The sequence below is a fragment of the Natrix helvetica genome, assembly GCF_964273705.1.
Source record: "Natrix helvetica genome assembly, chromosome: 2".
In the NCBI taxonomy this organism is placed as follows: Eukaryota; Metazoa; Chordata; class Lepidosauria; order Squamata; family Natricidae; genus Natrix; species Natrix helvetica.
The window spans coordinates 253,287,137-253,314,153 of record NC_138552.1 but is presented as its reverse complement, the minus strand read 5'-3'; the positions used below and the strand labels follow the sequence as shown (position 1 = coordinate 253,314,153).

Here is a 27,017-nt window from a genome sequence, read left to right as displayed (position 1 = left end):
CCTGCATCAAATGGACCTCTACCATTGATGAGCCAGCTTTTCCATGAGAAACCAAGATGCTTGGATGGTAGAATTTGGATGACTAACCACAATAAACCATGGAGGACCCTTCAGACTGTCACTCATCATGTCCTGGTCAGTTCAGTGCTTGACTATTGAAATGTACTCTACATGTAAGTACCCTTGAAGATCACCCACAAGCTTCAACTGGTTCAAAATGCAGAAGCATAAGCAGTGGTGGGCATGCCTTGGTATTCCCATGTAACACCTTTGTGCTAGTAATACTAGTTGCCAGTTTGCTTCTGGGTGTGATTCAAGTTGCTGATTGTACAGTCAATCCAATCTGGCAGGGAGCATACTCCCAAGTTCCTTTGATTAAACAATGCATCTATCCTAAAACTTAGAAGTACAACTTCCCTGTAGCAATGTCTTCCTTGAGATTCAAACAGACCCCATCCTACTGGTGTTTCAAGGGGCCCTGAACCTCTTAAGATTATGGGGCTTGTTTTTTCTTTGTTCTCATCCAATATTGTCATCTTTTTTGGGTTGTTCCCTTATTTTTAGACGTTTTTAACAATTGGTAAACTACTCACGAGTTGCTAGGAATTGGGCGGGATATAAATTTAATAAATAAATAAAATAAAATTGATCAGAACTATAGGCTAGACTGGAAAGTTAGAAAAATATCCCAGAAAAAGACAATGGCAAACCACTTCCATACTGTTGCAAAAAAAAAATGTATGAAAGTGTTCAGGAACACACCAAGGATTGAGCTTGCCTCAGACATACAACCTTGCTTAGGTAAGCATGTAGCACAAAACATTTTACGTTATTTAAATATGGTTAAATTTAAGTAATCAGCACAATTGTTCTCCAATCGCTTACTAATCTGTCGTCTCAAAAAGTTAATATTTGGTAAAACTTTTAGAGGACTGGGTGCTGCATAGAATCAGAAGTCAGGCTATGTACCTGCAATATAAAAACAGATGAAGTACTAAAAGGTAAAGTATACTAAACTCAAGTTCAGCTCCTGGTGACAGGATGGACACAAAGATATTGCTTATTTGACAGTAATAGAGAGATCAAGAGAGAATGCTATAAAAAGCAAGAGAGCTTGCCCTTCGCTTCTTCGGGGTATTTTTATTTATTTATTTTTCAGCCCACGCTATAGCTGAGGTTTCCTAGTGGTCTTTCATCTAAAAAGTAACCAGGCTTGACGCTGATAGTTTCGCCTTCGCCTTTTCCGAACACCTGAGCGAATCCATTTCCCCTTTTGTTTTCAGTGCGGTCCTACCATTACTGAGCGTGAGTATGTAAAATAATGAGTTTCCCTGCTTTTCTTGTACAAGTATCTCCCCTTCTCGTCTTTCTCTCAAGCCAAGGCGCCGCCAAGGGTAGCCCAAGAGCCGAACCTCTCCATGCGGGTGTACAGCGATCAATCCCCTCAGAGAGCGATTGCGCCGTCGCCATGTAGGCGCGCGCGCGCTTTTCGCTTTCCCTTTTTTTTCCCCCTAGCGCGCCCAACGGGCATCTTGCTCTCGGCGGCGTGAACCAATGGCAGGCGGGGAAGCCTTTCCGATATCCGATGACGACAGCGAGGCACAGAAGAGCGCGCAACCAAACGCCGCATCGGTCACGGCGACCCGAAAGCTGCCAGGGAGAAGCTGGCTGTTGTTTTTTTCCCTTCCCAGCCTTGCTCGGCGCTTTGTGAGCGACGCCAACCGCCGCCATTTTGTGAGCGTGTCCAGCCTCCGCCCCCACCCCCGTCCATTCCGCGCGCGCCATTGGTCCTTTTTTCCCGTCTTTCTCTCTCTCTCTCTCGTTAGCGAGCGGGCGGGCGCCATGTTTGTAAGGAAGACATAATCAGAGCAGCTCATCTCTCCGGCCAACGTGTCCCGTCTTCCTCCCTTCCGCTCTGCCTGTTTCTTCCTGCTGCCTCCTTCCTCCGTATGGTCTGTGTGTACCGAACTCCTCCTCATAAGCTGCATTTATCTCCCATCTCTTTTTTTCCCGTGAGGTGCAGGACAGCCTCCCCTCGGACGGCCGTTTTAAAAAAAAAAGTGTAGCTTATGTTTGTGTTCCCCCCAATTCAGTAAATCAGTGAGGGAAGTCTTGTTCGCCGTTGCACGGAGGGGAACACCTCGCGTCGTCCACCCTTGTAGACGCAGCGCCGCCGCTCCCTCGTGTGTGTGTGTGTTTGTGTGTGCGCACGAGTGCGCGCCGCCTCCACCTCCTCTCCCTGCGCCCTACGACTGGCAGCAGCGTCCTGCCTTCCTCCCCCCTTCCTCCTCCTCCTCCCTGCACACAGGCACAGCCAGCACAATGGCCTTTGAAAGCCTATTCTCCAAGCCCCCAAACCCAGTTCTTGACCAAAACATGCCCGACTCTGACAGGCAACATGCAGGGGACGAAAGGTCGAGTAACGTTCTTCTCTTTCTCTTTCTTTCTCTCCGCTTCTCAATGGTGATAATTAACAGTGATAATAACTAAGAATGATGGTATGCTATGTGATGATGATGATGATGATGATGATAATGGTGGTAATAACGATGTCTTAAATGTGCCTAGGTGAATTTAAGGAAAGAAAATGTCTATAGCATTGTATGGGGGAAAGTCACCTTCAGCCTGAGGTAGGGGTGGGTTTTTTTTTCTTTTTAGTCTAGATACAAGGATGTTTTTAAGGGTGGGTGATAACTTCAAGGTGCATTTTGCATGCATTTTTTTTACATTTCCTTTTTTTTTACATTTTTTTTCATAAAATGCACTTTACATTGGCTGTGTGTAATGTCACTGTTGTTCTTAATCCCCTGTCTCATTGCCATTTGAACTCAAAGGCAGACTGTATCCCCTCATATATGTAACATATATGAAGCTGTATAACAATGTATACACCTTACACATTAACTAGAACTCCTTTTGTATGTGTGTATATATGAGGTTTTGTCAGATTTTTCTCTTTGCCAGTTTACAATTCTAATTCCATAATCTGACAAACCAGAGGCATTTTCTGGTTTGAGGTCCTGCTCCTTTTCTCTCTCTCTCTCTGTCTGTCTCTGTGCAAATGTTTGTTTTCATACAGATATGGCTTTCTTCACTAATTTGTTTTTAAACATGTGGAAACCTGAAATTATTTCTCCCACATTTTCCAACATGTATGCAAAAATTTTCTTTACATCAAGATTTGTAATGGAGGTCCCATTAATAGACAAGTCTCCTATAATCCCAGTGTCCCTCCACAAGTATGTGCAATGCTATTTTATGAAAGTGATACAAAACATTACATAATCCCTTATTCATGCAGCAACACAGTAAGTAGGATATAGCCTTTCCCCCTCTTCTACAAACAGTACCAAGGAGAATAGCAATTCAAATGACTTGCCCATAGCTACAGTGAATCAGGTCTGGGCCTCATATGCCTTCAAATCAGCACTTCTTCACTAATGTAGTTACAGTGTGTTAGATTGTTGATTAAACAGTGAATATTTCAAAATGGTTACTGCAGTACAGCATTGTTACTTTTAATACAGGTGGTCCTGGACTTACAACAGTTCATTTAGTGACTGTTCAAAGTTACAAAGGCATTGAAAAAACTGACTTATGACCATTTTTCACCCTTATGACTTTGTAGTATCCCCATGATCATGTGATCAAAATTCAGATGCTTGGCAACTGGTTCATACTTACGGCCGTTGCTGTGTCTCAAGGTCATGAGATCACCCTTCTGACGAGCAAAGTCAATGGGGAAACCAGATACACGTAAAAACTATGTTACTAACTTAACAATTGCAGTCATTCACTTAACAACTGTGGCAGGAAATCTTGTAAAATGGGCCAAAACTCATCTAACAAATGTTTGACTTAACAACACAGATTTTGGGCTCAGTTGTGGTCATAAATCAAGGACTACCTGTATTAGTCAACCTGAACTGAACTGTCCAGCAGGATAAAGTTTGCATGTTAATTAGTAGAAACAGAACAAAATACCGTGACCGCCAGATAAGCGACAAACTGCAATAATGAATCCAAGATGTATGCAAAACAAAACAAGCTTTTTTCTATACGATTGGGCAAAATTTTTACAAAATTATTCATGAAGTATATTGACGTTGACCAGCCGATCTAAATCTATAAGTGGATCTGTTTAGATGAGTGGAATTATACTAAGGCTAAGAAGGACACCTAAGGCTTAGAAATTGTATGACTGTGCAAAATAGCCCCTAATTAAATTATTCCTGTTAACCATGACAAATGCAATAATAATTTCTTATATTCGTTCCTTTTAACCTTCAAGATGTCTCTAATCAATGAAACATATTTTAAGTGGATAACTTTAAAGTTGAGGTTACCTTAATTATTTTTGTCAGAATAGTAGACAAGAATTGTACTTCCTTATTTTGAAGTAGGAACCTTTCCATGCAATCTATCTCCCCCTCCCCTTCTCTCTTATTAGAAAAGTCAGGAATCTCAAAATAAGTAGTGAAAGTCCACATTCAACTGTGGTATTTCAAATACAATGGAGTTATCTTGTTCACTGACTTCCATGTAACATTTTGAAGGAAACAAAGGGATGTGTTCTTTTCATTTCAAGAGAGCTCTCATTTTGTTTCAATAAAATGATCTAGAGACAGATCTCAATTATTTAACCTGTGGTGATGACCCACCATAGTTCTTAGATACAGCTGCCCATTCTCCTGTTCCATTTTTGCACTGACATAATTAAATATATCTGGAATAGATAAAATAAATGCTTAAACCATTCACTAGTAACTGCCTGAAACTGGATTTCTTGACTATTTTTCTACATGAGAATTCATAAATAAATTGAATTAGTGTACAAAACTTAAAATTTAAACATAGCTTATTCATTTGTAATTATTTTAACATTTACATATTTAAATATTAATTCAAATGATTTTAATTATCCATTGGCTAATACATTTTCCAAAATATGCATACATTAATCTTTGTCTTCATAATATAAAACAATTTGGAATTTAAGATACAAATGAAATTCTATTAGCATCTCTTCGAAAGTATAGAAGTAACAGTGACAACCCCGTATTATATTCCATAGAAGTTCATAATACTAAAGTCTTAGAAGGTATCATAAAAATTTACAGCTATATGGGAATATTTGGTGCTTCTATGGTTGCCAGAGTTAAATTAATTTCCTTTTAGAAAATTAATACATCACTAATTACAATAAGTATGCCACCACTGCACTTACAGTAAGTGTTTAATGGGATCAGGTTTCACTGATATGTTTAATATTTTTATATAATTTAAATGTTTTTAAATGAGTAATTAAAAGTTTGGTTAAAGTTTGCTATTAAAAATTTGGAAAGAGCCTTTCTCAGCTATGCATTTTCACATTTTAGTTTATTAGTTTAAAAAATCGATGTAGTTTCAAATGTAAAACTATTTATAAAGTGTAGTTTAATAGAGATCAATTGAAATAATGGAAAGCAAATATATTTTTGCATCTTCATTGTTTACTTTCTATCACGTTTATTATTTTTAAAATATTAATAGGATCAAGTTAAAAATTGGATTTGGAAATTTGTCTTCAAAACAGTATTTTTCCCTCAAAGTAACAGTATAAGATATATTCTTGTTACACTGTTACTCTGCTTTTGTAATATGATATATAGATACACACACACACACACACCACACACACACACGCCACACACACACACACACATCAATGTGGCAAAAGTATAATTTAAATGCTATATATAAAGTTCTTGTATGTCTAAACTGTAGATTAAAATTACATCAGTTAAGTTCCTATGGCCAGCATATTGTTAAGTAACTATTATTACATTAAAGGCATAATTACAGTATCTTACGTTTTGAAAAGGTCATCTTGTTTCACTTCACTTTGGAAGCTGGATATATTGAACACATCTGAATATTTATAAATTAAGAATCTTATATAACTGTAACCCGAAAATGATTTCGTTTATACCTTAGGGAGCTTATTGCATGCCTGAGCTAAAACACTTTTCTGAACACATCCTGTTTCTTTGCCAGCTGTGCCAATGTTTCCATTATTTTTTCCCCTTTGTTCTAGGTTTCCCTAGCTCTGTGCATTTTAAATTGGCCTTCTTCAACTTGATACTGTCCAAAAATATTTGATTACAACTCCCAGAAGTTGATATAGAATTCTGGGAATTATAGTTCAACATATCTAGGCAATGCCAATTTGGAGAAGGCCAATTTAAGTGAGCATGAAAAGTAAGGGAATTAAACTTCAGTGTATTATTATGACTTAGAACTGTTCTTCAAATGTAGCTTTAACTCTACCCCTTACTAATTGTGAAAATAAAGAGTATTGTAAGAACAGGAGATCTTTGTCTGAATATCATACTAGCTTTTGCTACAGGTCTAGGCATCATTTACTAATGTGTGAGATACAGCAATAGCACTTAAACTTATATACTGCTTCACAGTGCTTTACAGCCCTTTCTAAGTGGTTTACAGAGTCAGCATATTGCCCCCAATAATCTGGGTTCCCATTCTTTTGACCCTCGAAATAGGTGCTTGGCCTTATTTTCGGGGAGGTCTTATTATTTTTGAGGTGCAGGAGGCGACGAGCATGGTCACCTCATGGCTGCTGCTGTCTTGCAATATTTTCGGGAGGGTTTATTTTAGAGCATGCGCTCAAAAGCCCAATTGGGCTTATTATCTGGTCTTATTTTCAGGGAAACAGGGTAAATAGACTTGGTTTTGAAGTAGATTATTTCAAACTGCAAGGCATAATTATATTCTGAATTATCAGTTTGGTGTCTATGATAACAGTATACCTGCTAACCCATTTATAATGATTGCCAAATTCCCTAAACCAATGAATTTTCTAAAATAATTTGTAATGTATAAAAATGGTGGCAAACATGATAAAATACCACCTGCAAACTTATCTTGTATTACTGGAACTTTCCCAGGACCCAACATAGACCCCAAAGGGCATTCTCAAAAAATAAAACAGTAGTGGCTGCTGTTGCTGTTTTAGCTATCTTAGAATGTATTCTGAATTGTTTTATGTATTTTTAATTAAGAACTTTTTAATAATAGAAAAACAATTCAAATAATAGAAAAATCAAAGAAACAAAGACTAGTGAAAAAGAAAATAGAGGAAATAGAAAAGAAAAAGAAACTATTATAAATAAGTAACTTCCAATCTTTTTGGTAGCAGTTATAAATGCATTTGTATTTTACTCTCTTTTTCCAAATTTACATCATGTAAATTTCTGCAAGCTTTCTTTTCTAATAGCCAGACTCATAAATCACAAGGTCATTTTTCTTTTCTTTTTCTTTTTTCAGCAAAAAGGCCATGAGGGTTTCCAGACACTGATAAATATAGTTGTTGATCAAACAAGTTAATTTTGCTATTTTTGCTAGTTCTATCATCTTTCCCAACCTTTCCTCCGTTGTGGGTATTTCAGAGTCTTTCCATTTTTGTGCATATAAGAAAGTATTACAGCAAGAATCATACATAAAAATGATCTTCTATGGTTCTTTTTTTATTAACTGTCCATTAACCTCAGCAAGCAAATTTCTGATTTCAGTTGAATATTGATTATTAAAATTATTTGTATCCTTATATGTACTTGAACCCAAAAATGTCTGATTTTTTTACAAGTCCTTAGGCATGATAAAATTACTCCTCATTTTGTCCACATTTCCAACACAAATTTGAAATACTTTTATATATTCTAGACAATTTTTCTAAAGTCTATCAGTGATACATCATTTTATTTAAAAAATATCTTTTAAGGTATAATAATGTAAATTTTAATCCTATAAACCACATTTTCCCACTGTTCCATCAGTATATTGTGTCCAAAGTTCTTACACCAATTTATTTTACAATCTTTCATTTGTTGTTCTGCTTCAAATTTCAATGAATATTTATGTATTTATTCAGTTACATGTTTATAATTTGTACATAGTTGAATTTTTGTTCTGCTATGTGCCAAACGTCCTATTATCTGCTTTAAAACTTTTTAAACTATATATATAAAAAAATGAAAACTAAATTCTTCATCAGCCAATTGCTCTCTTGATTTTATCTTATGTATTCTGTGTTTGTATTCTATCAACTCTCAGTATTTAACCAGTTTTCTTTATGTATTGTTTCTTTCCTGTATGTTTTCTATGCTGAGGTAAAGGCATTTTCAGAGACGGTCACGGTTTATATCTGTTCCATATTTTCAGCATAGCACTTCTGATAAAAATCTGCATTAACCTGTACTTTAGGTTGTATCATAGAAAACTATGCCAAAAATGTTCCCCTAATATAATTTTAAAAGCATAAATTATAAACAGCCATGAATAAATTTTCAAGTTAATATCAACAATTTAATTTTGTTTGAGTCAGTTAGGTATACAGCTAAGGTGCTTGGTAGAAACCAGAAGATAGTCTTTTGGTCTTCCCTTAAGCATGAAAGCCAATTGGTTGATTTGGATCAGTCAAGCTCTTAGTCCATCTCACAAGATTATTTTGTGGAAAATCTGAAGTGGAGCATTAGTATATATGCTGTCTTGAGTTCAGGAAAAGTAAAATAAATAAAATAATACATAACTTTAATGTATGTAAAGTAACCTTCAAACAAAGAAAACAAACATAGCAACATTAAAAATACTATTAGGCTTATTTAACTGGGTAAACTAATCTGTTTATAATATAATATTTCATAATTTTATGTATTTCTACATATATTGTAATTATATATTATAAAATAAAGGGATAATTCATTTAGTCCATTATTTTTTAGCAATAATATTTTTATCTGGTATACAATTGTAACTTCAGTACAAAGTGTATTTTTGCCCCACAACAGCAATTTTTGATGTAGGGCTAAGAGTAGGAATAGAAACCAGTCTCCACACATATAGTATCGCAGCTTATTTCATTGCACTTTACTGTCTCAAAAAATATTTCAAATTTGGAATCAGAATGTCTTAATCTTCTAGAAGATATTGTAGTGATTGTGCCACTGAGAAAAATCTAAATAATTTGTAATGTTGGATTTTAGTCTATAAGTTTTGCTACTTTCTGCTTCTATAAGTAGTCCTCAACTTATGACCAGTTGCTTACAAACAAAAAATTACGATTCGCCCAGACCAATGCTTAACAGCCTATAAAGCACTTCTGGCCATCACAAAATGTCATCCCACGTGCAAACATATATCCTTGTTGTCACATGACTGCATGTCAGGCGTTTAACAACCAGCTTGCCTTTAACATCAGTTGGGGCATCCCATGGTAACATAACTGTAATTTTTGTCATTTTTTGCCAGTTTCCTAAAAAAACTACCCATTTGGAAGAATGGGTTTGCGTTTATGACTATGGTATTCATTAAATGACCATAGTGATTTGCTTAATAGCTGCCATTAAAACAAATCAGGTCTGGTCACATGGCTGTCTTGACTTATGACTGTAAAAACATATAACCAGAAGTCTGGTCCCTATTGTGATTGTAAGTTGAGAACTACCTGTATTAATATATTTGTATATTGGTAATTAGGAATTATATAGTTCTGAAATATTTTGAGAATTAGTTATATTTATTAAGATATACTAAGAAAATTGAAATTGCATGGTCTGATATAAGAAATACAATAAACATGAAATATTTAGAAATATGAAATATAAATAAATATATTGCTAATTTAGGGTGAGCATATTTAAATGCATGTCACTATTTTGACTCGTAGACACATGGAAGTAAAACAATTTTGCATTGTTCCCTGCAATCTTCCAAATTCTTATTTTATCTAATTTTATCTTCCTTAAGCAGAGAGGATGGTGAACTTGAAGATGGTGAAATAGATGATGCTGGACTTGAGGAAGATAAGGAAGAAAAAGGCACAAAAGTTGAAGATAAACCTAAGAATGAAAAATCTCATAGGAAATCACGAAAGAAACGCAAAAAGGAAAAAGAGAAGAAAAAATCAAAAAGGAGAAGACGTGATAAACACAAGGTATAAAGTGCTCTTTAGCATGCTATGCAGTTTATTTCTAACTAATATTTCCCACTTAAACAAAATGTAAAACTATACTGGAATATCTTTGCTTTAATTAGGTTACTGAATATTAACTCCTTAAAACAGTTCACTGAGCCATCATCGCATGCTGCTTCTAACATTCTTACACCCATGTGAACTGAAATGTGTACTGGCAAGGCTCATTAAGTGTTCCAATACTTCATAAGATTATATGCAAAACCTACCTTAATTGGTGATAAACTGATCCTTGTGCCAATTTGTCTTGTATAACCCTAGCTTGCACTCATTTTTGTTCAGATATACTTGTAGTAATTTCAATCATAGAGATAGATGTGTGTGAAATCTCTCTCTCTCACACACACATACACATACACAGATTATACTACAGCAGTCATTGTATAAATGATAATGTTATTCCTTTTCAGCATACTTCACCTTCTAGTGATGATAGTTCTGACTATAGCATTGACTCTGATGCTGAACGTACAGAAAGATCTCATAAGAAAGGAGCTGGTTTCTATAGAGATTATGAGTCTTCATTCCTTCAGGTACAGTTTTAAAAAAACTTCACTTTGTTTGTTTTTCCATGCTGTTTTAATAGTTGCTTGATCATTTTTCTCAAAAGATGTGAACTATTTTTTTAAATTAATTATATTGGATTAGTTTAGACATGTAAGTGCACTGTATTGTTTTCAAAATATGTAATTATAGTTTATTTAGTCCCTAAACAAATAATTCTTATTCCTTGTTTGTTTACTCTTCACAATGTGGAGGTAAGGGATAAGTACTGTAAATATAACACTGGTAGTTTTTGACTTACAACCACAATTGGGACCGGAATTTCTATCAATAGTCATTGCCATCATAAATTAAGTCAGATACAAATTTATGATAATTTTACAGCAGCCTTTAAATAAATCACTGCAGTTGTTAAGCAAATCATAAGGTCATTAACCAAATCCAACTTCCCCAGTGGGATGTGTTTTCCATTTGGGGGGGGGGTCAGAAATTAGTAAAACGGGTCACAAATTGCAATCACATGATCACAGGACACTACAACTGGAAATAAATGTAAACCAGTTGCCAAGCTATCAAATTGCAATCATGTGACCGGAGGAATGCAACTTTCATAAGTGTAAGTACGAGTCATGTCACTTTTTCCAAGGCTGTCACAACCTTAAACTATTGTTGAATGAATGGTTGTAAGTCAAGGGCTACTGTATAAGTACTACGAGGCGCATCCAGAAAAACAAATGGTACTGGTTTTCCTTGATGCACAAAAAGCATTTGACAACGTAATCTGGAAATTTATAATAACATTATTGGATGAGATGAAATTTGGAGAAAATTTTATAAAAATGATAGAAGGATTTTATAACAATCAGACAGCCAAAGTTCTGATGAATGGAGAATTAACAGAGAAGATTGAAATAAAAAAAGGAGTCAGACAGGGATGCCCCCTCTCTCCTTTGCTGTTTATATTGACTTTGGAAATTTTATTAAATGAAATTCGGAAGGACCAGCGAATAAAAGGTTTAAGACTCAAAAATGAAGAATATAAGGCCCAAGCCTATGCCGATGACTTAGTATTTATACTAGAGGACCCATTAGAATCCAGTCAGAAATTAATTCAAAAATTAGAAGAATATGGCGAAGTGGCAGGATTAAAGATCAATAAAAACAAAACAAAAATGATAACCAATTATTTCATTTTAGAATCTTTCAACACTACTATATACTCATAATTAAATGAGCAGACATCTTACCTCAGTAACTGTCAATTTGTCTGGGGGTAATCACTAGAAACAGTTTCCTCCCATTTTTGAAAATCTGTAAGAACAATATGCTGATAGTATATTTTTTTAAAAATTAGAGTAAAGAAAACTTTAGAAGAGTAAATGCTACAATATATATATATTGGTAAATCAGGTAGAATCTTGATTTCTTGTTACATTAATATACTAGAGATTTATTCTTAATTAGTATTCTCATATGCTTCTAATTATCTTTATGTTTTATCCAGCAAGGGCATATTTCAGGAAAATATAATCCTTCACAGAAGACACAGCATAATAAAAAATCAAAAAGCAAAGATTATGATAATTACAGTGATGATTTTGGCTACAATGAAGATGAAAAAGATGATTTTGCTGACCAGTTGAAGCAATATAGACAAGCTAAAGAAACTAATGAATTAGAAGTTCCAATTTCAAAAGAACCAGTGAAAAAGCAAGGGATGAAAGGGATTCACAAAGGTAAGGCAGTAATCAAAGAACAATTAAATCTGAGTTTGTACCTATCTATGCAGAATGGAATACGGAGTCACATTTATTATTACAGAACTTCACTATTAATCCGTTAGTGGCAATAAAAATGGTCAATAATCATCTAACCATTAATCATACCACCATTATATTTCCAGTGAGTTTAATTATATTTTTATAGGTTCATTAGCCTTATGGCTTTTGTCTTCCAGTCTAAACTGCTTTCCTATATCCAAAAAGGTTCATTCAGATATAAATCATCAGAAACTTTAACATAAGAGAACATAGACAACATAGTTATATTATTCCAGCAGGACAATTACATAATAATAATAAAGGAATTATATGTATAATGTTTTTACCTGAATGTAATTTTTGTAAGTAAGCATGTTACTTGAGAATGGCTAGCATTATTCTTGACAATGATACATATCCTTTTATGCCTTTCAATGAGAGATGTATGCTTTTTCTAAGAACTCTGCTTAATTGAAGATCAGATGAAAAGCAGAGAATTCCTTTATCTTTATTAAAGGAAAGGAAAACATAGTAGGAACAGGTATTTTAATGCTGAAAAGTCCCTTTCCCATACAGTTCTTGAACTCTGTCATGTGTTTAGACATTCTACAGAAATGTATTTGCCCTGTAAATTAAACATGGATCGTGGATCTGAAAAGCCTAAAACCTTGGGGAGTAAATGAATTGATTTTGTAACTTCAATCGTATGTGTAATGGTTAAATAGTCTTGTGCAAAAAGATTCCAAACCGCTCCTCAGCTAATACTCTGAAGAAGCACATTAAAAGCACAATTAAGTTTTTCCTGCTTCAAATACAGTTTGAATACTTACTTTATTGTTTAACCAAATTTAAGTTGCCAGAACATTAAAATTGGGAATGGACAATTTTCAGAAAGCACTTTTTTTCCTAGATGGTAGTTGATTGCATTTAATTATATAGCTGGTAATCAAAACAGCTTTAAGGCTTAGTAATAACATTAATTTGTTTATTTAGAGCATATTTATCCTGTAGGGTCCCATGTAGCTTGCAATAAAAATACATAAAAAATCACAAACCAGAATTACCAAAATAGCAATAAAATATTTAAATATTAAATAAAGCAAGATTATACATGAGCGAGATTGTATGTCCATTTGTTTATATCTTATATTTTGATAAGTTAAATAAAATTATTTAAAAATGAAGCCTAGATAAATTTATCAAAAAGATGTTCTTATTCCAGCCATACAGATTGTGGAGTTTTGAGATGTACAAAGAATACTCTGAAAATTATTTCAACATGTAGGATTCATACAGAAGCAATCCATTAATATTCTGCCCATAAATCTTTCAAATATTTAAAGGTCAGTAATGCCAGCACTTTTGATTAAATTCAGAAACAAATTATAAGCCCATGTACCTATTTTAACAAGAGAGTTTTACACTCTATTTATGCAGTATTTGATAGTAAATGAACAGCAGCCTCCTAGCCCATTTCAAAATATTGTCAAAGGCAGCTTTATATGAAGCACATTGTAATAGGCCAGAAGTAATATAATCAAAGTATGCATTATTTTGGAAATAAGCTTAACATGGCCACATAGCAGGAGTTCTATCTATATAATTGATACAGCCATCCACTTAATGGATAGGTCTCTGGATGGCATACAGTTGAAACAAAACAATTGCCGTATTTTTCGGAGTATGAGGCGCACCTTTTTTCCTCAAAAAAGGCTGAAAATCTGGGTGCATCTTATACATCGAATACACCATTTTTTTGGCTCTCAAAGCCCCGCCCCTTCACAAAAATGGCCATGCATACACTTACGAAGGCTTTCAGAGAGCTCCTGGGGGCTGGGGAAGGCAGAAATGAGTAAAAATGGGCTGTTTCCCCCAGCCTCAGCAGCACTCTATAAGCCTCCATAAGGCTATGCATGCAATTTTGTTGACAAAAAACGGGCCCATTTTTATGAAAAATGCAGTTTTTTGCTCATCCCCCCCCTCTCCTCAGAAGCTCTCTGCATGCCTTTTATTTGGAAAAAACAGGCCGTTTTTGGGAGGTTTGCAGAGTGCAAAAAGTTTTTTTTTTCCTTTCGGAAAGCTCTTTAGTTAGAGTGATTGATGAGAATTAGATTGATCAAGTGCTGTGCCACCAGAAACAAGTTTTAGGTGCTGCAGATTGATTTCCTTCTCCAGCACATGGATAAATACACCTGGAAACATCTCCCTACCTACGTACCTACTCTCTCCCTACCTACCTACTGTATTTCTCTCTCTCTCTCTCTCTCCCTCTAGCTACCTATCTACCTACCTACTCTCTCTCTCTCCCTACCTACCTACTGTATTTCTCTCTCTCTCCTTCTCTATCCCTCTATCTACCTACCTACTTTTTTTAAAAAATTGCCTCTTCAAAACCTTGGTGCATCTTATACTCCGGTGCGTCTTATACTCCGAAAAATGCGGTAAAAACACAGCCTTATAAACTTTTAAAATTAAAAATATGAATATATTCACTGAAGAGTGAATGGGAGAGTGCATTCAAGGTCCATATAGTTATAATATACTTCTATTTACATTGGATCCCCAAACCTGCTGACAAAACCATGTTTTAAGAGATTTCCGGAAAGTCAGTAGGGTCTAGACCAGAGATGTCAAACTTGTGGCCTGCGGGCCCGATGCATCACGTGCTGGCCCCATCCCGTTTAGCTAAGGGGGGGAAAGTCTCAGTACGTCATGTGACGCTGCCATGACAATACAAGTTTGACACCGCTGGTCTAGGCAATCTCATCGAAGAGCAGCTGCTATAGCAGAGAAGGCTCACTTTTTGGGTCCATGTCAGATGGAATTCCTTAGCAGATGTGATCTTGCTCTTCCTGCCAGACTTGACTGGATAGGTAGATGTAACCAGGAGAGGTTGTCCCACAAATAATCCAGCCCCATAACACATAGGACTTCAAAGGTTAAAAAATAGCATTTTGAGTTGAACTTAGAAGCAATCTAGCAATCACGGAATAGAGATGTAAGATACGCAAGTTCTAGCAGTACACATTTGATCTCACTACTATATTTTGCACAAGTTGAAGCTTGCAGATACTTCCCAACAGTAACCCGACTTAGAGCTCATTTCAGTAATTCAGGAGGAGACCAGGGTATGAGTAATTGAGAGTAGAACCTCCCAATTCAGGAAAAGGCACAATTGCTGCACAACACAGAGTTGTGCAAAGGCTTTCCTAGCTACAGCTGCTACCAAGTAGGAATCATGAGTTCAGAAGAACCCCCAAATTGTACACAAGGTCTGTTTGGCGCCATGTAATCCCATCCAACACCAAAGATGGTACTTTCTCAGATTCAGGAGACTTTGAAACCTCAAGCCACTCAGCCTTGCCAGGGTTCAGCTGAAGCCTATTGTTCTCCATCCGTTTCCCCTATAGCCTCCAGGCAATGACACAGGAATCAATTGCAGGACTCAATTCACATGGGATGAAGATGTATAACTGGGTATCATCAGTATATTGCATTGATGATACCTCATCCCATGGCAATGGATATTCTTACCCAGTAGTTTCATCTAGAACTAAACTGGAGTGGAGAGATTACTGAATATATGGAATGCTATATAGAGGGAGTCAAGGGTGGGATCTCTCACTCCCAAATAACAGCTGGGGAGGATGAAAGAGATCCAGCACAATACAGTGCCATCCACTCCCACCCTATGGAGCTGATCCAGAAGGATACCATAGTCAGTGGTATCAGAGGCCACCAAGACGTCAAGTAGAGCTATATGTGGGCTGCCCCCATCCTACTCCTACTAAAGGTCATCCAAAAGCATGACCAATGCTGTTTCAGTCCCTATACCTGAATCCTCACTGAAAGGAGTCTATATACTAGATAGTATATATGATGCATCCAGATCTGGGGACATAATATTTGTATGGAATAACTTTAAAAAATACTTTTCCTATATACAAGTTATATGCAATATTTTGCAAATAGGTTCTAAACTTGCCAAAATTAATTACATTGTTTTATAAACTAAATTTTGACAATTTTGTTAGTGACTGCCTGGTCCACACATATGGCTTTGCAAAACAATACTTTGTACAGCTACCTTGACTCCAGTCACTCAAATGAAATGATGCTTCAGTATGGAAAAGTGAGGTGCTCAGTCTTGATACCTCCAATTGAAATTTTGAGGCTGACCAATTTGTCTCATCAGAAATATTTAGAAGGCCAGTAAAATAGCTGCCTCAAATAACCTGGCCAGTTCCATTGGGATATTTTTTGCAAGGCCCTGAAAACCTGGATTTGCCAATGAGCAAATCAGAATGGGATGGAGCCCATCAAGTGGTTTATTTGATGGGTTGATTGTTGTTACCAGGAGGGAGGAGTATTTTTTATTGTTTTTATATTGGATTTGTATCTTTTTAAGCCGCACAAAGTTATTGAGACTGAATTGGGGAGCCATATATATTTTCTTAAATAAATAAACAACAAGAAGCAGGGTGATGTTTCACTTTGGAAAGCTATGTTGAAGGAGTGTTGCACTGAAGCCTGTATCAAAATAAAAACTCAGCATAATGCAAAATTTGTGTGTTACACAATTTGTTTTAAAGTATATCAAAATCAGAAACAACAAATAACAATTTGTTACTTGATAATCTTAGAAAATTTTTAAAAATCCTTCACAGAATAACTTAAAACTGGTGCATGTGGTGGTTGTTTCCAGGCCTAATATGTGGGGTTCCCTTTTGTCTACTCTGGACATTTTACAGGTAGTTCTCAACTTACAACAGTTCATTTAGTGACCGTTCAAAGTTACAATAGCACTGAAAAAAGTGACGTGACAATTTTTCACACTTATGACACTTATGACAGTTGCAGCAGCCCCATGGTCATATGATTTACATTTGGATGCTGGACAAGTGACTCACATTTATGATAGTTGCCGTGTCCCAGGGTCATGTGATCCCCTTTTACAACCTGACAGGCAAAGTCAACCAGGAAACCAGATTCACTTAACCATGTCACTAATTCAACAACTGCAGTGATTCACTTAACAAATGTGGCGAGAAAAGTCATAAAATGGGGCAAAACTCACTTAACAAATATCTCACTTAGCAACATAAAATTGGGGCTTAATTGTGGTTGTAAATTGAGGATTATCTGTATTTGGTACAGAAATTAGAAGTCAGGTTGGTCTCAAGAACAACATAAAACGATTGCGTTTTGGTTGCTAATTTGTTCCAGGCCAAAAAAGAAGAGCCTACTTGGATTGGGCCAAGGCTACTTGAGAAAAAAAACTTTTTCTAGAGGAAGCTCCACAGCTAATTAGTCCATCTGAAAATACTTGCCTACTGTTGCTGCAATCTATATGCTGGCATTTAGGGTCAAGCCTTTTATGTTGCTGCTTTAGTTCTTTGAAATGCAGTCTCTTACATGATTGAAGGATACAACTTCCTTATTAATTTTCAAGAAGTCCTTAAGTCATCTTCTTGAATAGACTTAACAATTAAGTTAATGGTCAACTTTATCAATGGACATTATTTGTGTTAAATTTGCTTTACTGTAAACTGCCAAGAAATTTTAAAAGTTGGCACTATATTAAGTTTAATGAATAATCACTAAATAGAAAAATATAAGTGGTATGTATTATAGTTTTTCTTCTGCACCAAGTAATAAATCATTATATTCATCCAGAAATTTGTAATCTTTTAGGTGCTATACAAACAGGCAATAGTTATGGTATTGGCCGAGGGCGCAGCATGCAAAAGAAACTGAAACGCAAAGATCGTGGAAGAGGAAGAGGGGTAAATAAAGGATCTGAGGAAGTAAGTGGAAATGATTTAGTGCATTAAAAATAGTGGTTTTATCAGCTTAATTCAAAACTGCATTGTAAAATGCTTTATTTTTCTTTTAATGGTCTTAGAAATAAGATAACTGTATTATGAAAGTAAAAGTAACATAACTAAGATGAATGTTAATAGTGATAGCTGCATTTGCAAAATCAGACTAATACAAATATAATCCTGGTGAGCTCAATAGCAGGAAAATTTGATTGGACGGCAGCCAGTGGTTCAATTGTCACTTTTATATCCCTGCTACTTAAGACAAAACAATTTAAAAAATCAGTTTTATTGGATCTTGATTTTTATTATTTGCTTGTTTATAAAGATGGAATCCTTCTCTACAGCTGTACCCAACATTGGTATCTTTTATGATAAGATATATGCTCATATATCTGTATGTATGCATGGAAATTGGAACATCTTACCCCTCTGAGATGAGATCAGCTACCAACTTTCTGACCTTTCCATAACCTTTCCATAAGGGTCTGAAGACATGGCTTCACCAGATGACTGTAGGGCTCCAATAGGGGAGCGTCACACGAGGTGGTTGATGAATCAAGAAGCAATCCTATCTCCCCTCTGCACATCCTGCTTCCTCCCTCCCCATCTTTTATTCTATTCGTTCTATTTTTCATTGTAATTTTCATTTTTATTGTTTTAGAAATATTTATCTTTTATGACTTCAATGCTTTTAATTCTATAAACTGCCCTGAGTTGTCTGAAATGAGATGGGTTGCAAATAAATTTAATAAATAATAAATGATTAGTTTAACCATGAAATAGATATTTTATCTTGTCTTTAACTATTTTGTGTTTGACCTTTGAGGAATAATCACATTAAAATGGAGCTTTTGTTTAACAGGAAATGAAGCCAGTAAAGAAATGGCCAACTATGAGTCAGGCATTCATAAACCAGCATACTGTGGAACACAAGGGAAAACAAATTTGTAAATATTTCTTAGAAGCCCGCTGTATTAAGGTGAATATATAATTGTACTTTTTTTCTTTCAAAAAAGTAAGCAGTTTATAGATTTTATTTTAGTTTGTTTAAAGTTTAATTATTTATTACATCATTTTACCCTGCCAAATCCATTCATTCTTATGGTAATCAATTTTCATAAAAATTATATCCAGCATTTATTAGATTTGAGGGAACTTTTCATGTTTTCATCTTTTCAGCATAAATGATGCTAGAGAAAATTATTGCTTAGAATAATACAAAGATTGATGCATATGTTTTGTTTGGCCATACTTTCTAAAATCTTACGTGAATTTTCATATTTAGTATTGAATATATATGTTCTACTACTTAGCAGTTCCATCAATGTGTGAATACGGAGACTGTTGATAGAATGTAATCTGTTTTCTAGTTTTATAACCTTCATCTATTTGCAATTCATTTTATCTTTTTAATGTAACATTAACTTTTAATTTTCTTTGAATGGTGGAGTAAAATAAAACAGTATGAAATGTAAAAAGTCATTGTTGAAACTTATAATCTTTTTATGTTACAGGGAGACCAATGTAAATTTGATCATGATGCAGAAATAGAAAAGAAAAAAGAAATCTGTAAATTTTACATTCAGGGTTATTGTTCCAAAGGAGAAAACTGCATTTACATGCATAATATCCTTTGACAAAAACATTTCAGTCGTATTATAATCAAAGCTGAAGTTATAGCACTTTAAATGCTCCAATTGTAATAGAATAGTTCCTAAGGACTAGAGGCTTTAAATGTTAGTAAGTAACGGTTTTAGAAATGTATTCTTTTTTTCTCTCTTTTGAAAGAATAATTTTTAACAATTTTTAGAAAGATACACCAGATTAAAGATACAACCAAGTAGAGAAATGATTAATAATGAAACATAAATAAAAGCATTATGGAAAAACTTAGCAATGCTTTCCTTCTTTCTCTTTTATTTATTTCTTTAACCACTGCTTAAATTTGCATAAACTTTGTTACGAACAGAATAGACTTCAACTTACAGTTTATTGTAACATACTGTTAACAATAAATTCCTGAAGAATCATGAGACTTGTGGCTGCTTCCAAAGAGATCTGTCATTAAGCAAAGCGCCCATGTGATTCTTTAATTGAACCACAAACTCTACTTTTCTTATTGTGGTTAAGTGCGGTATCGGATGCTTTGGCAGGGAAGGAAGCCCTGGAAAGGCCTAGGCCTACTCTGCAACACCTCCCCAACTCACCCGTAGCCTGCCCCAGGTCTCCAAGAGTGTCCCCCATTCAGTGTATGTACTCTATGCTCTGGTTCCTGTCACTGGATTCAACACAGTTGGGCCTCGTCTCCTCACCTTCTTCATACCAGTTCACGTATCTTTTCCATAAATTACCTAGCAGAAGTGGCTGAGCTACCATATGACCCTCCTATACAGAGGCTGCATAGTAGTGTTCTGGAAGCAGTTGCCTTTTTGGAAGCGGCCACAATTCTCATGATTCCTCAGGAATTTATTTCAAGCATACGTTACAATAAACCTTTTTTAAGCAGGTAATGCAAAATTATGGGGATTTCACTACTATCTTAATTAGTTTCCTTAATATTTGATCACATGAATTTCCTTGCAAGTTCTATCATACAGGAGCAAAATGCTACCACGGTGACAAATGTAAGTTTTCTCATGATCCTCTAACTAAAGAGACAAAAGAACTGCTTGATAAGGTAAGTAATGCTATCTAAACCAAACTTTGTATTTCAAAATCAAACTTTGATCTAAAGCAAACTTTGTAATAGAAATGCTTCTAGTTTTTCAAAAAAGCTAGATAAGTTGATTGAGAATCAGTTGCATGTGAAATGCACCTGAACAACTAAAAAACAGAAGTTTTTTTGTTCTTCCTGTAAACTGTATGCTACAAAGCAACAAATCAATTTATATATTTTAGTGGAAGATTTTTGGCCTAATCTTTTATTAATATATTTAAGGGGACTACAACTACTCGGGAAATCTAATCTGTTTCCAAGTGTTCTCTCTATTTTTCTATTACACATCAGATACCCAATGAAGGAGAATAGATTATGACTTTCTTAAAAAATATAATATCCTTTAATAACCATTTTTTGTATTTTGTAACATGTACACATAAGCACATTAAAGCAATCTACAGTGTTGTATGTGAGTTTATGTATGTATATGAAATAAAGGATTTGTGCCAAACAGATGTGAAATTGGAAGGGAACCAGGATAATTCGCTATGCGAGAGGTAATCCTCTAACATAAACCAGAAAATGCTTCTGGTTCTTTACTTGTCCCTACTGACTGAAGAACAAAACATATTCACATTCAGTTGAATTTGGCGTAAGGAGGGGTAGTGGGTAATTCGGCAGGTTATTCCTTTTCTTTACCTCCAGATTTTTTTGGGGGGGGGGGGGTATTTTGAATTTGTGATGTATGAATTCACTCTTTCCATGTAAAGAAGGATACGTGTAATTGTTGAATTCTAATCAAACTTGAGAAATTGTTTTCTTATGAAATACCCTATTCCTCCACAGTTAGAACAGAACAGAATAACAGGGTTGGAAGAGACCCTGGGTGACATCTAGTACAACCCCCTGCACAAGCAGGAGACCCTATGCCATTTCAGACAAGTGGTTGCTCAATCTCTTTAAAAGTCTCCAGTGTTGGAGCATTCACAACTTCTGGAGGCAACTCCTTCCACTGATTAATTGTTCTAACTATCAGGAAATTTTTCCTTACTTCTAATTTGGTTCTCTTGATTAGTCTCTATCCATTGCTTCTTGTCCTGCCTTCAGGTGCTTCGGAGAATAGATTGACCCCTTGTGGCAGCCTTCAAATATTGGAACACTGCTATCATGTCACCCCAGTCCTTCTTTTCATTAAACTAGACATGCCCAATTCCTGCAACAGTTCTTCATATGTTTGAGCCTCCAGCCCCCTAATCATCTTTGTTACTTTTCTCTGCACTCTTTGTAGATTCCCATCATCTTTTCTATATCATGGTGACCAAAACTGGATACAATATTCCAAGTGCGGTCTTACCAAGCCATTATAAAGTGGTATTATATAAAGTTTTGGAACATTCTCTTAATGCTAAGAATTTGAATGGTGGTCTGTAAAATCAAGTTTGAGAAAGGAATGGAAAGTTTTCATAAAGCCATGTATTCATTTCTTTGCCCCTTGCCCAATAATTTTGACATGAAAAGGTACAGGTCAGACTGTAGCTAAAAAAATAACTTTATTGAAAATATTCCACATATAAATTATCTTTAAATGCCACTACTCAGCTTCTACTATGTCATAGAGCAGGAAAAACTGGGCAGCATGGAAATGACCTTTAAAATGACTCTAAGTATTGTCTGTTTAGTGCCAGTTTTGTCCTGTAGCTTCTGTTTTGGGACATGTTGGTGGGGAAAGCTGATTAGCTGTTGTTTCAAGGTGCTCCCTCTGTAAGATCTAGCTTCAAAGCAGCTGGATGATAGACAGAGGTGGAATTGTACTTTGTCCCTTGCCATATATACTTTAATTCATGGGCCCAGTACTATTCTGTACTCCAGTTTAGACTAAATTATGCCTGATTTTTATTAAAAGTTCATAGACACAAATTTTGAAGAATGACTCCAAATTAATAAGTACTGATGTTTTAATGTTGTCATAGTTTTGAAGTATTCTAATTTAATCTGAGCTATATAGAGCAGGTATCAGAGATCTCAATAAGTGCTTTTGCCATTAACTTCTAGAATAGGTGCCAATAGTCCATATATTCTTATTATATTCTAATGTGGTTTTAGGTACTGAATACTGAAGATGAGCCTCAGAATGATGATGAAAAAGAAGTGGAAGAACTTAGGAAACGTGGCATAGTTCCTCTTCCTAAACCACCTCCGGGGGTTGGACTTTTGCCCACCCCACCAGAGCCATATTCATTTATGGAGGAAGATGCAGAAAACTTTCAGGATCCCTCTGGTGAATTCAAGAAAATTCCATCTCTCTTTGAAATAGTTGTGAAACCTACTGTGGATTTAGCACATAAAATTGGGAAAACGTAAGTCTAGGAATTAAAGCTATGCATGAAATTTTAACAAGGAACCCAGTTTTCTGAATCTATTTGTATACAAATATACCTGACCTGGCTTTTTGTTTTACAGTCCGCCAGCATTCTATAATAGTACATCACCCCCTGGACCAGAGTTTGAAGGGAATGATCCACACATGTATAACACAGAATCAAGCCCAGGACATAATGGACCAACAGGACACCCAGGTTCTCCTGGTCATCCCTGTATTGGTCCAGTGGTGCCACATAGTCCACCTTTGCAGCCAGTTCCTGCAGGATACTTAGGAGCACAAGGTCAAGCCGGTGGACCTATGCATGGAAATCAGGGTGGCCCACCTTTAACACCACCTGGTGTGTCATACAACTGTGCAGTTGCTCAAGAACATATGGCAAACATGCCCAGAGACAATCACTGCCCACCTGGTCCACCATATCAGCACATTCCTAGTGAACGGCAGCCAAACCCTGCATATGAGACTCTTCAGAATCCACCTAATTTCTATGACAACTACTATTCACATCAGGCTGTGCATAATTTCCAAACAACCAATAATACTAATGGTAAGTTTTAATTTATAAAATTGTTTCATTTTAGTTCATCACTCTGAACTGAACAATCTTATCTGTTGATAGTCAACCAAGTTTTCTGCAAGCATTCAGTATCCAAAGTTGAGAGTTAAGTGTGATGTGGCTAAGAGGATAAGCATTAAAGCCTCATCTCTAGAATTCTTGGGAACTGCAGGCATTTCTCAAGACCTTTACACACTGAGTTCTGGGGTTTTAAGTTTTGGGGGTTTGGTGATAGTAGGGAAAGAGTATCCACATATTTGTCTACCTACAAGTTTTTCTGCAATCAGGAATCCCATTTTGCTAAGCTTTAGATGTAGGGAAATATGTAAATAAATGTATCTTAAACACACTTCCTAAATCTCTTGAAATTATAGGAAGCAATCTATGAGTAAAGAAGTTTAAAAGTTTGCAGTTTGGGGTGAATGCTTGCAGACAGCTTGTCTTAATCCTTAATTAAAGATATATATGTAAGTGTTTTCAAAATGCATGTATTATGTAATAGGAAAATTATGAAAGGAAAAGTGTTGTAATCTATATATTCTGCATTGGAACAATTTTACTTCTTTCTAGTATTTTCGTAAGTGGGATCTGGAACACCTTGGATAAGTGTATTGGATGTATTAAACACTCACTTATAACAGAGGGAGATGTGAGTGTGTATTTAAGTCATTCTTGACTCCTGGCAACTGCTTGGAAAAAACCATGCAGTTTTCTTGGTAAGATTTTAGGAAGTGGCTTGCCATTGTCTTTTTCCAAGGGCTAAGAAAATTATTTGACCTAAAGCTGCTTAATGCATAAGGCATTGTCTCCCTGTTTTTAGCCTGTTGCCATAAATCACAGGTGTTCAAACTCGATCGTGTCACATGACATATCAAGACTTTTTTGCCTTTGTGGAGCCGAGATGGGCATGGCCTGCGCGTGATGCATCCGGCTCGCGAGCCACCAGTTTGACACCCCTGCCCTAACTATTACATCAAGATAGATCTCATCTCATATTATGTATACATTTATATTTTCCTAAAGGAGTATATTGCAATGATTCATTTCTGTTCAGGAACCTATCATTTCTGCCTCAACAAGTAAAATGTTAGTCATTAGCTTTCCTCATGCAGAATACTTGCCTGTTTGCACAGTCCTTTGGAAGGGGATGTGTGCCTCCTTGGGTGCTACTACTTTGAACTGAAAAGCTGGTAAAAAGTGAAATAATGATGGCTTAGGACTCCTTAAAGACATCCTTGAGAACACTGGGCCTTTTCTGTGTAAGAGCCAATTTTTTAAAAGTTTAGTTTGGTTTAGAGAATTCTAGACATTTTTCCTGCACAGTTATCAAGGAGCCCCAAACTATTTTGGAGGAACTATCACACAACTATACTTGATTTTATAGTTGGTTTATTAAATGATACTAAATAAGTTCTAAAGTTTCATAATAAACACTAATTATTTGTAATACTTAATGCAGATGCTACATGGCAAGGAGACTTTACAGAACACCAGTCTTACATTAATTCTTCAGATTCCCATAACAGTGGAAATGAATATGAATCAGATTGTGCCACTACAGCAGGACACAATTCGGCTATGAATGTACCTGATTTTCTTCCTGCAATGCAGAAAGCCCTTTTTGTAAGGCTCAGTCAAAAACATCAAGATGATGGAGAACAGATGAGCAATCAGTGTCAAAGGTCACTAAGTAGAGAAGAAGGTATTTTCAGATTGTGCATTTGTCAAATACAATACTATGTTGTTTCTTTTTCAGATATCGGAATACTTTACTGTATTCTTCCTTCTTATGTTTACTATATTCATTATATTCATTGTAATTTTTATTAAGCTCACCATTTATTTCATAATCAAGTCCCAATTGGTCCAAGAAAAGAGGATTCTATGGCTGAATCTCATGAAACGCATGCACGTGTCTGCTATAGAACAGTCATACAGATAGGCTGAGTCCCCCTTACATGTTAGCATAACATTGAGCTGTATTTCTCTTTTTCCATTAATTTTATTTTCATTATAAGATAAAAAATACAGGAAAAAAACAAGTTAAATTTTAAAAAGCGCAGAGAGGAAAAAATGGTAACTTCCAACTTTTTTCATTGCAGTAAAATATACATACACAGACACACATGCACACACACATATACAAACACATACACAACTTTACCCTTTTGCTTTACATTTCATAATATTTCAAACTATTTCTATAATAACAAAATCATTCTAATGATTTAAAATTTCATTTATTTCAGTTTCAAGCAAAAAGTTCAGAAGCAGTTTCCAAATAGAAACAAAAATAGATAAATTCTCTTTTTAATTAAAACAGTCAGTTTCCCCATCTCTGATAACTCTCATCACCTTTACTGTGTACTCTTCTATTGTGGATACTAGCGTATCTTTCTGAGCCCTTTTGCTAATGGCTAATAAAAATGGATACATTCAGAATACAGTGGGGCAAAAAAGTATTTAGTCAGCCACCAATTGTGCAAGTTCTCCCACTTAAAAAGATGAGAGAGGCCTGTAATTGGCATCATAGGTAGACCTCAACTATGAGAGACAAAATGTAAAAAAAAAAAACCAAACAATGACATTGGCTGATTTGGAAAGAATTTATTTGCAAATTATGGTGGAAAATAAGTATTTGGTCAATATCAAAAGTTCATCTCAATACTTTGTTATATATCCTTTGTTGGCAATGACAGAGGTCAAACGTTTCCTGTAAGTCTTCACAAGGTTGGCACACACTGTTGCTGGTATGTTGGCCCATTCCTCCATGCAGATCTCCTCTAGAGCAGTGATGTTTTGGGGCTGTCGCTGGGCAACATGGACTTTCAACTCCCTCCAAAGGTTTTCTATGGGGTTGAGATCTGAAGACTGGCTAGGCCACTCCAGGACCTTGAAATGCTTCTTACAAAGCCACTCCTTCGTTGCCCGGGCAGTATGTTTGGGATCATTGTCATGTTGAAAGACCCAGCCACGTTTCATCTTCAATGCTCTTGCTGATGGAAGGAGGTTTGCACTCAAAATCTCATGATACATGGCCCCATTCATTCTGTCCTGTACAGGGATCAGTCGTCTTGGTCCCTTTGCAGAGAAACAGCCCCAAAGTATGATGTTGCCACCCCCGTGCTTCACAGTAGGCATGGTGTTCTTTGGATGCAACTCAGCATTCTCTCTCCTCCAAACACGACAAGTTGTGTTTCTACTAAACAGTTCTATTTTGGTTTCATCTGACCATATGACATTCTCCCAATCATCTTCTGGATCATCCAAATGCTCTCTAGCAAACTTCAGACAGGCCTG

At 35.7% G+C, this 27,017-nt stretch overlaps 1 protein-coding gene across 2 annotated transcripts in view; it reads left to right on the top strand.

Annotated features, from left to right (window-relative positions):
• The first annotated feature begins 1,517 nt into the window (after positions 1-1,517).
• The window catches only part of ZC3H6 (zinc finger CCCH-type containing 6), a 29,203-nt gene continuing 3,703 nt past the window's right edge, over positions 1,518-27,017 (top strand). The window contains exons 1-11 of one of the 2 annotated variants that reach the window (XM_081943047.1): positions 1,518-2,414; positions 9,805-9,991; positions 10,441-10,563; positions 12,039-12,270; positions 17,989-18,101; positions 18,982-19,098; positions 19,634-19,747; positions 20,689-20,796; positions 22,882-23,135; positions 23,239-23,708; positions 25,177-25,419. In XM_081943047.1, the coding sequence (XP_081799173.1) occupies positions 2,323-2,414; positions 9,805-9,991; positions 10,441-10,563; positions 12,039-12,270; positions 17,989-18,101; positions 18,982-19,098; positions 19,634-19,747; positions 20,689-20,796; positions 22,882-23,135; positions 23,239-23,708; positions 25,177-25,419 (2,053 nt within the window). In that variant the 5' untranslated portion in view covers positions 1,518-2,322. The remainder of the gene's footprint in view (positions 2,415-9,804; positions 9,992-10,440; positions 10,564-12,038; positions 12,271-17,988; positions 18,102-18,981; positions 19,099-19,633; positions 19,748-20,688; positions 20,797-22,881; positions 23,136-23,238; positions 23,709-25,176; positions 25,420-27,017) is intronic. The other variant, XM_081943048.1, reaches the window with a different exon arrangement.